This window comes from Lucilia cuprina, chromosome 2 (genome assembly GCF_022045245.1).
Source record: "Lucilia cuprina isolate Lc7/37 chromosome 2, ASM2204524v1, whole genome shotgun sequence".
In the NCBI taxonomy this organism is placed as follows: domain Eukaryota; kingdom Metazoa; phylum Arthropoda; class Insecta; order Diptera; family Calliphoridae; genus Lucilia; species Lucilia cuprina.
Window position 1 is genome coordinate 12,078,635 of NC_060950.1, and position 16,220 is coordinate 12,094,854.

General features: G+C 32.6%; 2 protein-coding genes across 3 annotated transcripts; one reads left to right on the top strand and one right to left on the bottom strand.

Moving 5' to 3' along the window:
- The first annotated feature begins 862 nt into the window (after nucleotides 1-862).
- On the top strand, nucleotides 863-5,574 carry LOC111683751 (Krueppel-like factor luna). Its single transcript, XM_023445855.2, has 2 exons — nucleotides 863-1,608; nucleotides 3,885-5,574. Exons 1-2 carry the CDS (start codon nucleotides 1,543-1,545, stop codon nucleotides 5,424-5,426), a joined length of 1,608 nt encoding a protein of 535 aa, XP_023301623.2. The 5' UTR covers nucleotides 863-1,542; the 3' UTR covers nucleotides 5,427-5,574.
- Nucleotides 5,575-11,952: 6,378 nt separating this feature from the next.
- On the bottom strand, nucleotides 11,953-15,327 carry LOC111683752 (mediator of RNA polymerase II transcription subunit 15). 2 transcript variants are annotated; one of them, XR_006941585.1, is made up of 7 exons: nucleotides 15,120-15,327; nucleotides 14,865-15,010; nucleotides 13,770-14,684; nucleotides 12,936-13,618; nucleotides 12,529-12,871; nucleotides 12,118-12,467; nucleotides 11,953-12,055 (listed from the first exon to the last, which is right to left on the bottom strand). XR_006941585.1 is itself a non-coding variant. In XM_023445856.2 (6 exons), exons 1-6 carry the CDS (start codon nucleotides 15,170-15,172, stop codon nucleotides 12,241-12,243), a joined length of 2,367 nt encoding a protein of 788 aa, XP_023301624.2. In that variant the 5' UTR covers nucleotides 15,173-15,326; the 3' UTR covers nucleotides 12,106-12,240. The 2 variants fall into 2 exon arrangements, 1 of the variants encoding a protein (XP_023301624.2); XM_023445856.2 differs by lacking the exon at nucleotides 11,953-12,055 and having other exon boundaries at nucleotides 12,106-12,467; nucleotides 15,120-15,326.
- Nucleotides 15,328-16,220: the final 893 nt, after the last annotated feature.

The window sequence follows — 16,220 nt, forward strand, 5'->3', positions numbered from 1 at the left end:
TTTAGTACAAAACGTAGTTTTTTGTACAAAACGTAGTTTTTTGTACAAAACGTAGTTCCTGGTACAAAAATTGTTTTTAGTACAAAACAGAGTTCTTAGTACAAAACGTAGTTTTTAGAACAAAACGTAGTTTTTAGTACAAAACGTAGTTTTTAGTACAAAACGTAGTTTTTAGTATAAAACGTAGTTTTTAGTACAAAACGTAGTTTTTAGTACAAAACGTAGTTTTTAGTACAAAACTTAGTTTTTAGTATAAAACTTGGTTTTTAGTACAAAACGTAGTCTTTAGCACAAAACGTAGTTTTTAGTACAAAACGTAGTTTTTAGTACAAAAAGTAGTTTGTAGTACAAAACGTAATTTTTAGTACAAAACGTAGTTTTTAGTACAAAACGTAGTTTTTAGTACAAAACGTAGTTTTTAGTACAAACATGGTTTTAATACAAAACGCCGCTTTTATGGTTTTTAGTACAAAACTGACTTATTTGAAAAAAAATAGTTTTTAGTACTAAAAACATAGATTTAATACAAAACTATTTATTTAGAAATTTTTAATAATATCGGTATTTTCCTCTACTTCATTATGTATGTATATGTGGAAAACACGCCAAAATCATGTCAATCATGGAAACTTCCGCTTCTAACCTTTACAACATATAAACAACAAAACAAAAACACGTCACTCTCTAATACAACTGCAAAAAGAAGTAAACAACATAACAAACTCTTAAACAAGACAACAACATTCAGTGGTTGGTTATTCTTGATAAATCTTCAATTTTCTATAAAACGAAAAATGAAGAAAACTGCAAGAAAAACCTTAAACTATAAATATATAGTTTGTTGTGTTGTCTTTTTGCTCGTACAACACCCCAACACAAAGTCCGCAACAAACGAATTGAATTGTGATGAATAAAAAAAAAACAAAATCACTTAAAAAGTTGTAAATAAGTGGGGGAAAAACAATCTTTTACTAGTAGATACGATACGAGCTACAATGACGACTTTAACGATGATAGATAGAATGTGTGGTAGGGCGTATATGTTGGTTTATATCGCGTGTGTGTGTAGGTTAGTGTACATAAACGAGCCTTCTTTTTTTTGTGTTCAATGAGATTTGCTGCTGCTGTTGACTGTGTTTGATGTTGTTGTTGGCAGCTAAAGCAAAACTTAACTTGTTAATATGAAATACAAAAGTGTTTTCATTCGTTTGTTGATTGTCCAACGGAACGGTTGTTAAAAAGCGCTATTTAGACGCTGATTATTAATAAAAAATAAAATAAATATTTTAAAAAGTAATTTTATTAAACAAAAAGTGCAAGAAAATTTATTCAAACAAAATTTTAATTAAAATAAAAACAAGAAAAACTTAATGTTAAAAAGAAAAATTAAAAGAGTTTTAAATGAATATTAAACAAAAGTGATTTGTTTTGAAAAAATCAAGTGAAATTTTATAAAAAGGATTATTTGAAACCCAAAAAAACCAAGGATTATTTTATTAAAAAAAATTTAAATTTACAAAAAATAAAAATCATTTACACAAAATGGATATAACATTATTACCCTCACCACCAGCTACACCGCCATTGTGCGAAAATAAAATTGAAAATGTAAGTTTTAAAATGGAAAAATTTAATTTGTAAAACAAAAAAAAATTTGATAATTAAAGAAATTTGTTAATTTTTTGTTATTAGTTTGAATATTTAGTTTTGAATTTTTGGTTTATTAGAAAAATTGCTTTGTGGTAGAGAAGAGAATTTTGTTTTAAGTAAATTTTTAGCAAAATTAGAGGAATTTTTCTTTGTAATTATGTTAATTTAGAAAAATAGGTCATTAATTATGAAATATAGGTCAATTTTGTTGTAATACTAGGCAAATTTTTAAATAAAATTTTGAACGATAAAAAAATATAAAATTAAAAAAATACCGGTATTTAAACTTTTGTTAAAGTTAAATTTAAAAAAAATGTAAAATAAATTTATTAAAGACACACCTCTTTATTTATTAATTTAACAAAAAAAAGAGTGTGTCACTGGAAAAATTAAAATAATTAAGTTTTTATTTTATAACACTTATCAAATTTTTTTAATAAATATAATTTAAAATTATAAAGACAAGCCCATCCTGACACGCTTATTTTATAAAAAAAAAAAACAAAATTAAGTACAAAGAAATTTTATTAAAAAAAACATGACGAATCATACATTTTTACAAAGAAATCATCATAATAAAATACATTTATTTAAATGAATTTATTATAAAATAATATTCACAAAAAAAAACATCATTAACTTTGTGTATTTTTACCTCTAAAATAGCAGGCATCTTTATTTAACTTACAGTAAATTTGAAAACAAAAGTTTTCCATCTCTTTCTTTCTTATGCCAAGCATTTGATCACGCAGTCATCAGTCTGTTATCAGCTGGTGTTCACGTGAACATAGAATGAACAATCATGAAGTAGACGAGTGATTTTTTGTTTTCTTCTTTTCATTTCATTTTATTTCTGTTATTGTTTATGCATATATACAAATAACAACAACTTAGCAGCACAGCTCGGCAGCAGCTCGTACATTAGTATTCACATGCATAAATAGCAATAACAACAACGACAACAACAACAACAACCATAAGAAAAGTGTGTGTTTACAAACGACCTAGCGAAAATAACAAGAAAAAAACCGTACATTGGACTTTAAAATACAATAACAACAAAAGCAAATTGTTGTTGTTTCTCTTCTTTTTTTTCTACACACATGTACATTATGGCTATGGTGTTTGTACTCCATTTTTAATGGGGAGTATAATTTAAGGTTGCCAGCTGGTTTACAAAAAAAGTCTTAAATAAGAACATTTTTTAACAATTCATTAATTTAATTGTTTAATTAAGTATTAAGTAAATAATTTTCTTAAAATTGTTAAAGTTGTTAAAGAAAAATTGGCAAATCTGGCAGCTTTGATAGAAAAAAACTGCAAATAATGTTTGACGTAGTTAACCAGTTTTCATGTGTGCCTGTTAATTTCAAAAAAGAGGGAGTGTTTCTTCAATAAGTATTGTATTTGTTGTATGGTCTAAATTGGCGCTCTTTTTTTGTTGTTGTGCTTTACGTTGTATAAATATGAATAATAATAAAAAATCCAAAACAAACAGCAAAACCAAGCCCGTTTATAAAATTCCTTTACGTAGTATTCAATACGAAAAAAATATATAATGTCTGACTGATTCCGTAGCGTACGTTTTACATTCATACTTGTATTGGCTATGACTTGCTCTATAAATTCTTTTTTTTTCATGGGAATTATTATTTAGTTTAAAAATAAACACACACAATTTATGGGCAATGACGTAGACCTTTGAAAGCAATCCAAGAAATCATGCATTGAAAGCGTGCTACCCCAAAAGCAAAAAGAGAAGAAAAAACACAATAATTAGCTTTGTTGTTGTATGTTTGCTTTCAAACGGGGACATTTTTGTGTGTGTGTGTTTTTACAGGCATTATAAAAAAAGAGAAAAAATAAAACCATAAAAGAAAGAGATATAAAAAAGTAAAAGAGAAAGAGAGAGTAAAAAATTAGCAAACTTTAGTGCAATTAACTACAATTGCTGGTAGCCTGGTAAAAACGTGCATTGTACGTATTTATGAGGTTGTTAAAATTTAAACTGAGGCTAAGGAAATTATAATTAAAAGATAATAATTATAATAATTAAGTCATAATCATTTAAAACATAATGATCAAACAGCCAACTTGAGTCAACATAAAGATAACTTAAACCATTAAAATAAAAATGCATTTTAAAGCTCTTTAGCGAGTTTTTTTTATAAATTTAATATTTTTTTTTATTAAAAAACAAAAATAATAACTTTTTTCTTTTTATTTCATTTTAGTGTCATCCACCAAACTGTCCACAATTAGATGACAAATTGCTAAAAGCCAAATTACAATTACAATTGGAGCAACAACAGCATCAGCAGCAGCAACAGCATAGTAAAAACAAAATTTGCTGCTCTTCCTCCTCCGCACAACAGAATGGTATTATTACACCACAGCCCTCAGATACAGAAGATGATGGTATGGACAGTTGTTGTGTACAGCCAGCAATGAAAAAACAAAAATTGGATATAACAGCAACACAGCAACAACAACAGCATCAACAGCAACAGAGAGCCAGTGTTATTATGCATGTCAACAGTTCGGGCATATGCTCAACTTTAGATGAAAATTCCTGCTCTTCTACCATTTCTACATTATCACAAACTCCCTCTATTAACTCTTCCGTCTCTAGCTGTTCATTAACCTCATCATCATACAATACCGATGATGATAGTTCTCAGACAAATGTTTGGCGTAGTTTGAAATATAAACTAAATCGCAAAAGAACCGCCACTGAGACAACAGAAGCTTCAGATTGTGAATCGCTAACAGCAGTTAATAGCCCTCAAGTATTAGACACCAAAGTTGATGATTATCAAGTTGTTAAGCAAGAGCAAGATGAGGAGAGATTAGCCGCAACAACAGCCGCAAATGTGCAAATGTTGCAGGTGCCTCAATTTCGTTTTACTTTACCAGCTTGCACCTCCGCCAAAGTAAACAACACAAATGACTGTCTTAACAGTAGCAGCAGCAGCAGTAAGAAGTATCAAGTTATTGCTCCTAAGACTAATTTCTTAGCTGCTGAGTCTAGCAGCAATAGTCTTTTAGCACCACAATTCCTGCTTTTAGATCCTAATATGTTGTTGCAAACTTTAACCTCCAATCGCCCCGCCATTACTGTTACAACTCCTAATAACAGCAATAGTAATAACACCAGCTCTAAAGCCTGCACCAGCACATCAAATTCCTCCTCCGCCGCCGCCTCTTCAACCTCAGCCACACCCGCCGTCGAACGTAAACGCATTTATGAATGTAATCATCCGGATTGTGGTAAAAACTATTTCAAATCCAGCCACTTAAAAGCCCATCAAAGAGTTCACACCGGCGAGAGACCCTTCATTTGTAAATGGGAGAATTGTGATAAACGTTTTTCACGTTCCGATGAGTTGTCACGACACAAACGTACTCATACGGGAGAGAAAAAGTTTGTTTGCAGTGTTTGCGATAAGAAATTTATGCGCAGTGATCATTTGTCCAAACATGTTAAAAGACATGCTTCCAAACGTCAAGAAGTGGGACGTCAATTGGCCAACAACAATGCCAGCAATCCTTTGACAACATTATTGGAAGCTCCTAATCAGCTTAATGGACAAATGTTGCAACATTTAAGACCCATAGCATCTGCCAATACCAGTGAAAATTTAGTACAAAATAACAACCAAATATCACAATTGCAAGTGCAAATATGCAGTGCCACGGATTTGTTAAATTTACAACAGGTGGCAAGTTTTGCTAATCTAATACCACAGACAGCGGCAGTAACGCTGCAGCAGTAATTTGCCAAGAACAAAATCTCATTTTTAAAATATAAAAAAACACTCACAAGCAAAATAGGGCTTAAAATTTCAACAAAAAAAATAATTGTCCATTCCACTTTAAAAAAAAAGAACCCTCTTATTAAAGCCAAATCCTTTAAATTTTCAAAATAATTAAATGTTTTAAGAAATGCAGCAACAAAAAGGAAATTAATTTTCCTATATTTTTTTTAAACAAAATTAATTTTCCTTTTCTTAAAAACAAAATTAAAAAAATTCATTTCTTTTTCTAAACAAGAAAAAAAGGAAAATAATTTCTATATATTTTTTCAAAAAAAAATTCATTTTCCTAAAAACTTTTTTTTTTTTTTGCTTTAAAACTCAACTATTTGTATTAAAAAATAAAAAAAAAAAAACTATAAAACTATTCTCTCAAAAACCATTATTATTATTAATTTCATTATTATTTTGTAAAAATAAAAATCATTATTATTTTAAACTCTTTTTTTTTTGAAATATTATTAAACAAATATATAAACTGTGATATTTAAGTTTTTTGTTTTTATTTCTTTGTAATTATTTTTCATTTTTAAGCTATTTGTATGGTATTAATGAAAAACAAAAAAGAAAAATATTTAAGAAATCAAGAAAAAACTAAAACTCTAATTTATTTTTTATCTATATCTATTATAAAATTATTGTAAAGATGTTAAGAAGTAATCTATTTTTCACTATAGAGAATTGTAAAAGAAAACAAAGAAAAAAAAAAGAATTAAAAAAATTATTCTCTTGCAAAAAAAAAAAAAAGAAAAACAAACTCTAATTAAATTTTAATGAGAAAAAGAATTACTTTATGATGAATAAATAACTCAAATATATATTTTTCAATTTATTCAAAACATAATTTGTGAAATTTGTGTTTTTATTTTAAAACCGGGACAAGGGAAGAAGAGAAGACAAAAGACTCTAAGGAGTGAGATCGAAAAATTCTTAACATACATATATGTTTATAAAAAAGAAACCACTAAACTTACAGCTTTATTTTTTTTTATTTGATTCAAATTATTATTACAATTTACAAAAAAAAAAAAAAATATTTTTATAGTTTTAATCACTAGTGATGAAATTTTGAACCCTTTTCGGAAACCCTTCCATTAACGTTTTTATAGTGCTTTCTGTCACTTTGCTCGAACATGTAGTCCATCTCCGTTTAAAATCTACCACACTTTTGGACACCTTTTTTGTACTCTTCAATTCTCTTTTAACAAGAGCCCAATATCTCTCCATTGGCCTTAGCTCCGGGCAGTTTGGAGGATTTGCCTCTCTTGGTACAAATACCACATTATTGTTCTTGTACCACTCAAGGGCTTGTTTACCATAGTGACAGGATGCCAAGTCAGGCCAAAAATAAGTGGACACATTATGAAGTCTTATGAATGGAAGCAGCCTTTTTTGTAAACATTCCTTGATGTAAATTTCGGTATTTATAGAGCCCGTTGTAACAAATGATTGGCTTTTTTGCCGCAACTGCATATTGCTTGCCATACCAAGAACTTTCTGGGAAATTTTGTCTGCTTTTGGGTCCTAAACTTTTCTTCAACATTCCCTCGAGCATCAGCAACATAAAACTTTTGACCTGGAAGTTGCGAAAAATCTGCCAGAACATACGTTTCGTCATCCATTATGCAGCAAGAATATTTTTTTATAAAACTTGACTTCAATTTCCGTGCTCTGTTTTTGGCCTCTAAATTTTTAGCAGCGTTCCTGTCAGGAACTTTTTGAGCCTTGTATGTTTTTAAACCTACATTAGCTTTAACTTTTCGTACCAAATAGTCCGAGCACTGAGCTAACCGAGCTGCTTTCCTACCGGATGTGTTGGGAGCTCTTTTGAAAATGCATTCTATTTTTTGGCTTTAGAAACATCATGTGGACCATTCCTTCTACCTGAACCAGGTTTTCTATCAACTGACAAGTTCTCCCGGTACTAATTAATAACATTGGAAACAGTTTGACGGCAGACCTTTGTATGCTTGGCCAACTTTTTGTAAGACCAAGTTGGGTTTAGTTGAAAATATTTAATAATTTCAGTACGCACTTTTTTCTGGTCACTCATTTTAATCAGATTAACAAAAAAATTAATATAATTGACATTACACATAATAACTGACATGTTTTTCAAAGGTAACTTGATTAAAAAAAAATCAAATAATACTTTGGTTGAAAAATGTAATGAAAAACGTGTGTTAAGAATTTTTCGATCTCACTCCTTATCAAAGGTATATATACGATATACGAGTATATTAAACATAATTATGAACTTAAACCCTATTTGGCGGATTCAGTTGTATGAGGCCTACGTGAAATAATGGACCGATGATAACTATTTTCAATAGACTTCGTCTACGTTACAATAAAAGATCATGTGACAAATTTCATTGAATTATCTCCAAAGTTGCGACCTGCAGTTTAATTATTATTCGGGGGTTCAGTTGTATGGGGGCTGCGTGAAATAATGTACCGATGTTAACCATTTTCAATAGGCTTCGTCTACGGTACCACAGAAGATCATGTGCGATATTAGCGGGGTACGGCAGGCCTCACACACTCGTCTTCCTATAATAAATGTGTCGTATGTTTTTTCTTTTATGAATGTGTTGTATAAATGAGATGTTTGCTGGGTTGTATGATGATAGATGAAAGGTATCATATACACAAATGATACCATTGAATTTTCCTGCTTTGTCCAGATATGTTCAGAGTATACTCTGTTCATATCAACATTACCACAGTGTGTTCCTATGAGTAAGAACAAAGTCCTCGGCTTATTTGATAGATTCGTATTTTGGTTCACCGGTTACGTCTCTAGATGCTGTGGCCGAATCAACAGAGGGCATCTTATCTAAGTGGTTGTAAAGTGATGTTTTTCTACTCGGAAGGTAGGGAACGGGGCAGCAATGGTCAGCAAAGTGCTTGTACATAGACCGGCGTTCCCACGTAAATTGGATCTTCGCTCCGGAACGATCCGAGTCATACTCGGCCAAAGATTGTCAACCCAGCGACAGCTGTATCAACGAAAGTTTTTTCCCCAGGAAAGAACTATCGGCCACAGTCGAGCTGTTACAACAACAACATAGACCGGCCCAATCCATGTACAAAAATTGCCATCTGAGTTGTTCATTAAATGATTAAGTTGTTCAAGTCTACCCAGTGGATGAAAAAGACCAACAGGTAGGCATGTTGCCCTACCCCACTTTTAAAGGTTTATTGAACAAATTTTGTTCAAAATATGTTTTCTTGTTGTTGTTGTAACCGATGATCATTTTTTGATAAGGAATTTTTTGGTATGGGCCCTAGGGTCAAACGAGATTCGATCGTTACAAGTATGAAACCAGTATAATAAACATAATTATGATCTTAGACCTTGGAACGAAAGAAGATCAAATTTCATTGAAATATCTTCATAATTGTGACCTGTATATTGATTACATGATTTACAGGACCTAATGCATCTTACAGTTGAATATTTTTTACTTAATGTTGACAAAAAAACGGAGATTTTCATGAAGAGGGCTCATAGGGGAGTAAGAGTAAATATTCGCCCATCGTATTAGTGTTTATAAGTAAATTTTGACCTTCAAGTAATTTTCTAAAGGGGAGTTTGTATGGGGGCAAAGCTCAAATGTGGCCCGATCATTATAAAACTAAGTTTTGCCAATTTTTCTTGACATAATAGAACATTTAATGTAATTATGAGCCCAAAGTCCATATTCGGGGGTAACAATAACTATCAGAAATCGGTTCAGAAAGTGATTCTGAGCCGATTGGTATACTGGTGTTGAAACAATATTTTTGGGTGTTCAAACATTAGCACAAACGCGTAATACTCTTCGCGCTATAGATTCGGCTATGCCGAATCTTTTATACCCACCATCAAATCACTGATATATAAATGAACTTTGATATTTTGAATATTTTATTATTATATATCGATATTAATGAGAACATCATTGTAACATTTGAAAGAGGTCCACTTTTTTCCAGGTTTTGGCTTGTGAAAAACTTACTTCTGTAAAATTTCATCGCTATACTCGTATTTTTAAGGCAGTAATGAGCGTTAAAGTCAATTATGGACGGATCCACATAAAATTTGGTAAATTTTGACTTGTATAAATCTTACTTCTGTGTAATTTCATTGCTATAATACTATTTTTAAGCCAGTAATGAGCATTAAAGAAATTTTATGGGGGATTTTATAGGGGGTAGGGACAACTATGGACCGATCCACATAAGATTTTGTAGAGAAATATTGACTGGTTTAAAACTTATTTCTGGGAAATTTGGTAAAGAGATTTTGGCTAGTATAAAACTTATTTCTGTTAAATTTCATCGCTATAGTCGTATATTTAAGCCTGTAATGAGCGTTATAGTAATTTTATGGAGGGGACTTTATATGAGGGGTAGGATCAATAATGGACCGATCCACATAAAATTTCATAAAGATTTTTTGGCTGGTAAGACACTTATATCAAATTCCATCGCAATATTCGTTTGTTTAAGCCAGTAATAAGCGTTAGTCATTTTCTGAAGGGGACCTTATATGGGGGGGGTAGGGTCAATTATGGACCGATCCACATAAAATTTCATAGAGAGGTTTTGGCTAGAAAGAAACTTACTTATGTCAAATTTCATCGCTATACTTCTATTTTTAAGCGAGTAATGAGCGTTAAAGTAATTTTCTGAAGGGGACGTTATATGGGGGTCGGGTCAATTATGGACCGATATATATAAAATTTGGTTGAGAGATATTGACTTGCATGAAACTTATGTGTGTCGAATTTCATCGCTATATTCTTATTTTTAAGCCAGTAATGAGCGTTAAAGTCATTTTTGAAGCGGACGTTATATGGGGGGTAGGGTCAATTATGGACCGATATACATAAAATTTGGTTGAGAGATATTGACTTGCATGAAACTTATGTGTGTCGAATTTCATCGCTATATTCCCATTTTTAAGCCAGTAATCAGCTATTTGGTAATTTTCTAAAGGGGACCTTATATGGGGGGTAGGTCCAATTATGGTCCTATGTCCGTTATAATGCAGAATTATTTTGTAGACGTCAAAAAACTGACCTATTCGAAATTTTGTGGTATTTGCTTCATAAACAACGAATTTGTGAATATTTGAAGCTATTTATACAATATTCCGGGGGGTACATTTGTATGGGGGCTATGTGAAATCGTTGACCGATTTTGCCCATTTTCAATACCAAACATTTCTGATCAATAAAATATATTTTGGGAAAATTTCATCTCAATATCTCTTATTTTGTGGACGCTATCGTGCCAACAACAGACAGACGGACGGACATGGCTAGATCGTCTTAGAATCTTACGAGGTCCCAGAATATATATACTTTATGGGGTCTTAGAGCAATATTTCGATGTGTTACACACGGAATGACAAAATCAATATACCCCCCATAAAAATGGATGTAAACTGCAACAATGTCTGCCAAATGACGTTCAGACTGTTTCATGTTTATCGATTGTCTCTTAATAAGATGTACAAACATCAAAACATTATCATAGCGGAAGAACTGACAATCACTGGATCCACTTCTCTCATGCTGCAAATATCTTCTATTCCATTTCTTATATATCAAAAGTTTTCTTAACGATATCGTATGAAACGAATAAAATCCCACACTCAATCTCGTGTAATGCGATTAATTTGTTTCGTAAAAATCGCGTGCACTAAATACGCACAGATATACTGTACTAAGGCCTCTAATGACGTTAATCCCATTTTCCGGTGTATCTAATAGGGAATAAGAGAAAATAACTGTTTTGTCGTCGTAAAAAGTTCTTCCCTAGAGAAAACATTTTCTGTTTTTAAAGCTGTTGATTAGTTAATATGTCGTTGAATAAAAAGGGGAACTGAGAACGTGTGTTAGTTTGAAAGTAGTATGAATGTCGAGAGTTTTACCGTGAGCCCCTGCCTTGACGGCCTTATCTTACGGTGGATTTTTTAGAGTATTAGAGCTATCTAATCTCTGACGATTAGGTGTCCTCTGTTGATTCGGCAACAGCACCTAGTGACGTAACCGGTGGAACGAAGTACTATCCATCAATAAGCCGAAGGCATTGTTCTTACTCACAGGGACACGCTGTGGTAATTCTGATATAAACAGAGTATACTCTGAACATATCTTTACAAGGAAGGAAAATTCAATGGTGTCAAATGTATATGATACCTTTCATCCATCATCATTCAACCCAGCACACATCTCATTCATAAGAGAAAAACATACGACACATTCATTAGGTAGACGGGTGGGGTAAGGCCCGACGAATGTCACATTCGTCCCGTACCGTATATAATTAATACAAATTCTGATATTGTTGAAGAAATCGATTCATATTTTAAACAATTCGTATCCAAGTAATTTTTGTCATTGTTGATAAAAATGTTGTAATTTTAAATAAATTTTGAAAATTTTCCTACAATTACTAACAAAACTATAACAACAAAATTACGAAAAGAAAACTTACCCATGACTTTACGAAATTCTTGAAAATCTTGAGTAAATTTAATATTTGAAAATCTTGAGTAAATTTGTGTAGAAATTTGTTGAGAACAATTTGTTTTGCTAGAAAATAAAAACAAATAAAAAATTAAATAACAATAAAACACTAATAATTGATATTATACCTTTTGCAGGAACATTTTAATATAGAGACTAAACTAAAGAAACTTGCAGCTTAAACATTTAAATGTTTGTTTCATAAAATGGAAGTGTTTCAAAAATGAAATATGAATGTATAACAATTAAAATTACATGCCCAATAAGGCGGTAAATTCACAAACAGGCTTAACAGCATTGGGAGAACAAGCCTGGCGTACAGACATTTCCCAAGTATCCAATAGATGTGATAAAGAATACAATTTAGGCAATTTAGCAATGCGAGACATTAAAGCATTCTGTACAGCCTTAAGAAAAACGGTAGCAGAATAGTCTTGTTCAATAAGAGAACATTCCGGAGAGGCCCAGGGATAGTCTTCTGTAATATAAGAAATAGACATTAAACTTAGAAAATAATTGATTTTTAGATTAAAACAAACCTGGTATATTAACACTAACTGGTGGTACGCTAGGCAATTTCTTGTCATCTAGACAGCATATTAATTTAATAGATTTAATATTATTTTGTGCGGTAGGATCTAAAGTAACTTTAAACTTTTGATCTAAACGAGCTATTTCTCCCTGCAAAACATGTGGTATTTCTATATCCGCACTAATGGTGGGTTTCTCTGACAAACGACGCATTTTAGGTGGTGCTGGTGCCGATATATCTGTACCAAATAGTAATTCCAAACTAGGACGAAAGGTTCTATAGAGTGTATGATTGGCAATGGGACTTTGTAGGGTAGTATTGATGACTTCCATTAAAGGATTGGAAGATTTCTAAAAAAAATTTATAAAAAATATAAATAAATTTGTTTTATAAAAGAAAAAAAGGAAAACTTACTCCAAATGTCTGTCCACAAAATGGTGATATTTTCATATTCTCTAAAACTTTTTCACATTTCAATAGCGTCTCTAAAGGCACTCTTTTCATGGGATTACTTAGAATTTCCAATAATTTACTCATTTTTGTATAGGACTCTGCATTATTGCCATCATTACGAAACTTGGCCACCATACGCATTAAGGTTTCTTTGTATTTAGTTAATTGTTTATATTTCTCTCGATACAATTGATCTTCTTGTGCATTGAAGGGACTATTTTGAGTTACCTGTCCAGGTGTATTAAGTGGTGCACTTGGCGATTGACGCATTTGTTGTCTTTGATTGGGATTTTGCATTAAACCTGGCATTTGTGGACTAGAGGAGGGCACTAATGCTGGGCTTGGTATCATTTGTGGATTGGGTAAGGGTTGTGGTCCCTGTGGTCCACCACCGGCTTGATTGTTTTGTTGTAACTGTTGCTGCTGTTGATTGTTGACCACCTGTTGTTGCAATTGCTGTTGCTGCTGAACATTTAAGCCTCCAGCTGGGGAGGATACGGTAGAGGGAGAAGGGCTTTGTCTGTGGAATTGTTGCTGTCCTACCACACCACGATTAACATTAAACATTTGCTGACCCTGTCCCATTGTCATGTTGGGATTTTTCTGCATTCCCGGAGGAATATTTAGCATTTGATTGAGATTACCTGGAAATGAAAGGATTAAAGGATTTGTAAAGCATGAGGATTCTTAAACATCTTTTTAATAATAATTTTTATAAAAATGCCCTTTTAATCGTGCCAACTTAGAAAGAACATAATTTTCAATGATTTTCTTTATATCCAAATTTCTACTTACCTTGAGATCCCGCAGCATGCGGCATACCGCCTTGTTGACCTTGTTGCCCAGCATTACCAACATTATTGGGATGCATAGGTCCGCCTGTGCCAACACCGCCAACTTGATTCTGTTGCATATTCGGTGGTATACCCTGCATACCTTGATTGGCACCAGCATTAGGTCCAGCTACATTCATCGTTACCACAGGGCCACCCTGATTCATGCGAGCATTCATCATTTGATTAAGCTGTGGATGTTGCATACCCATTTGCTGCATTTGTTGCTGTTGCATTTGATTAGGCAGCTGCTGGACATTCATGGTGACAACAGGGCCACCTTGTATTTGACCACCAGAATTCATTTGCATTTGATTAGGGCCACCGGGGCCAGAAGAGCCCGGACCCATGGGCCCGCCTGTGTTAGGGCCACCCATTTGATTAAGTTGACCAGGCATGCCCTGTGGACCACCTGGTCCCACACCTGGACCTCCAGAAGGACCACCCATTTGTTGGGCATTACCCACCATTTGCTGATTGGGACCACCGTTAGGACCTCCCATTACATTCATTTGTAAGCCACCAGGGCCACCCATTTGAGGCATCATTTGCTGCTGTCCCGGTCCACCGCCCACAATATTGCCCTGTTGTTGTCCAGGGCCACCAGCACCCATAGTCATTTGTGGTCTAATGCCTTGCATTTGCTGCATTTGTTGTTGGCCCGGTCTTTGCTGATTTAAAGTTTGCAAGAGATTGGATGCCGGCACTGGACCACCTGGACCGGCACCTTGTTGAACATTAGGACCTCCCGGCATAGACATCATTTGGGGATTACGATTGCCCTGACTGGCCAAATTTTGTAATGCATTTAAAGGGTCCTGCATCATATTTTGTTGACCCATTTCGGCATTGGGTTGCGGGGCCTGCTGGGGTCTTCCTATAAAACAACGTGCATAAAAAGTTAGTAAAAAAAATAACAATAACACCAATGGCTTTGCAGTCCTTAAACCAAGTCAATAAGGATATACTTTACATTCAACAGACCGATTTTTAAGTTCCCAAAATATTACGCAAAAAAAACTCCAATTAACAACACATTATCAACAATTTTACTTACTCTGTGACAGATCTTTAAAATGCATAAACAATTTCGCCACCAAACCCAAATACTCGTCTTTGTTCTTAGACTTCTTAAATATATGATTTTCCATGACACTGGCATTTTTAATGCCATCCTGCCCAGTGCTTTGCAACATGTCATTGCTGAAATGGTTAAAATTTATTATTTTCCTTTCCAAAAAAAAAGAATTTTATGTGCAAAAAATAAATGGCGTCCTATTGGCAAATCAATTTCCCTTTTTCACATACTCACATTTTGGCAATAACATTTTGCCGAAATTTTTGAGATTGCCACTCTTCACTCATTCTATACCAACGAAATTACTAATTCTTCTTAATATTTAAGCTATTTATTTATAAAAACAAACTAATATTCTTTAAAATTTAATAAATTTCACAAAATTTGTTTGCAACACAACAGACAACTGCCCTGACAAATATCAACTCATAGCCGGCTGATACTAAAGATGACGGCGGCAGCTAAAGTCATCTGCAAGCCGTCTAAGTTTTCAAGTACACGTATTTTTTAAAAATTTTAAATAAAAATAGAATCTGCGGTATTAAAAAGTAGAATTTTGTAAGCAAATATTTTAAAAATCGGGAATGTCTACAAAAGCAGAAAATTTGTATATTCTTAAATACTATTTTATGTATTTAAACTCACAATAACTAATTTGATTTCAACTCTCCATTTCTATACCCTTTACCATCATGAGAATTCATTTAACTCATCGAAAGCTTTATAAATTATAAATAATTATTATTTCTATAATAATTATAATTAATTTATGGTTAGCGTCAGATCGAAGCACTAGTTATAAATATCTAATTATAATAATCGTTAAATAATTTTTTATTAAAATCATACGTTTATTCAGTCAAGACATCAACCAAATAAAATATTCATCTCATACTACAAATATGGCAACTCCACTGATGATGAAATTTTTCACTACTGGCAATGCCATTATAAATACAAGACATAACAGGCATGGAAAACTGGCATAGACTATAGTAGAGTCTTTAGTCTAGTCTCTGGTCTAGTCCATAGTCTAATCTATAGCCTAGCCTATTGTATAATATGTTGTCTAATATATAGTCTAGTCTATAGTATAGACAAGTATAGGTTAGTCTATAGTCTTATCCATAGTCTTGACAACAGTCTAGTCTATAGTATAGTTTAGTCTTGTCTATAATATAATCTATAGTCTAGACTCTAGTATAGTCTATAGGTTAGTCTATAATTTTGTCTATAGTCTAGTCTATAGTCTAGTCTATAGTCTAGTCTATAGTCTAGTCTATAGTCTAGTCTATAGTCTAGTCTATAGTCTAGTCTATAGTCTAGTCTATAGTC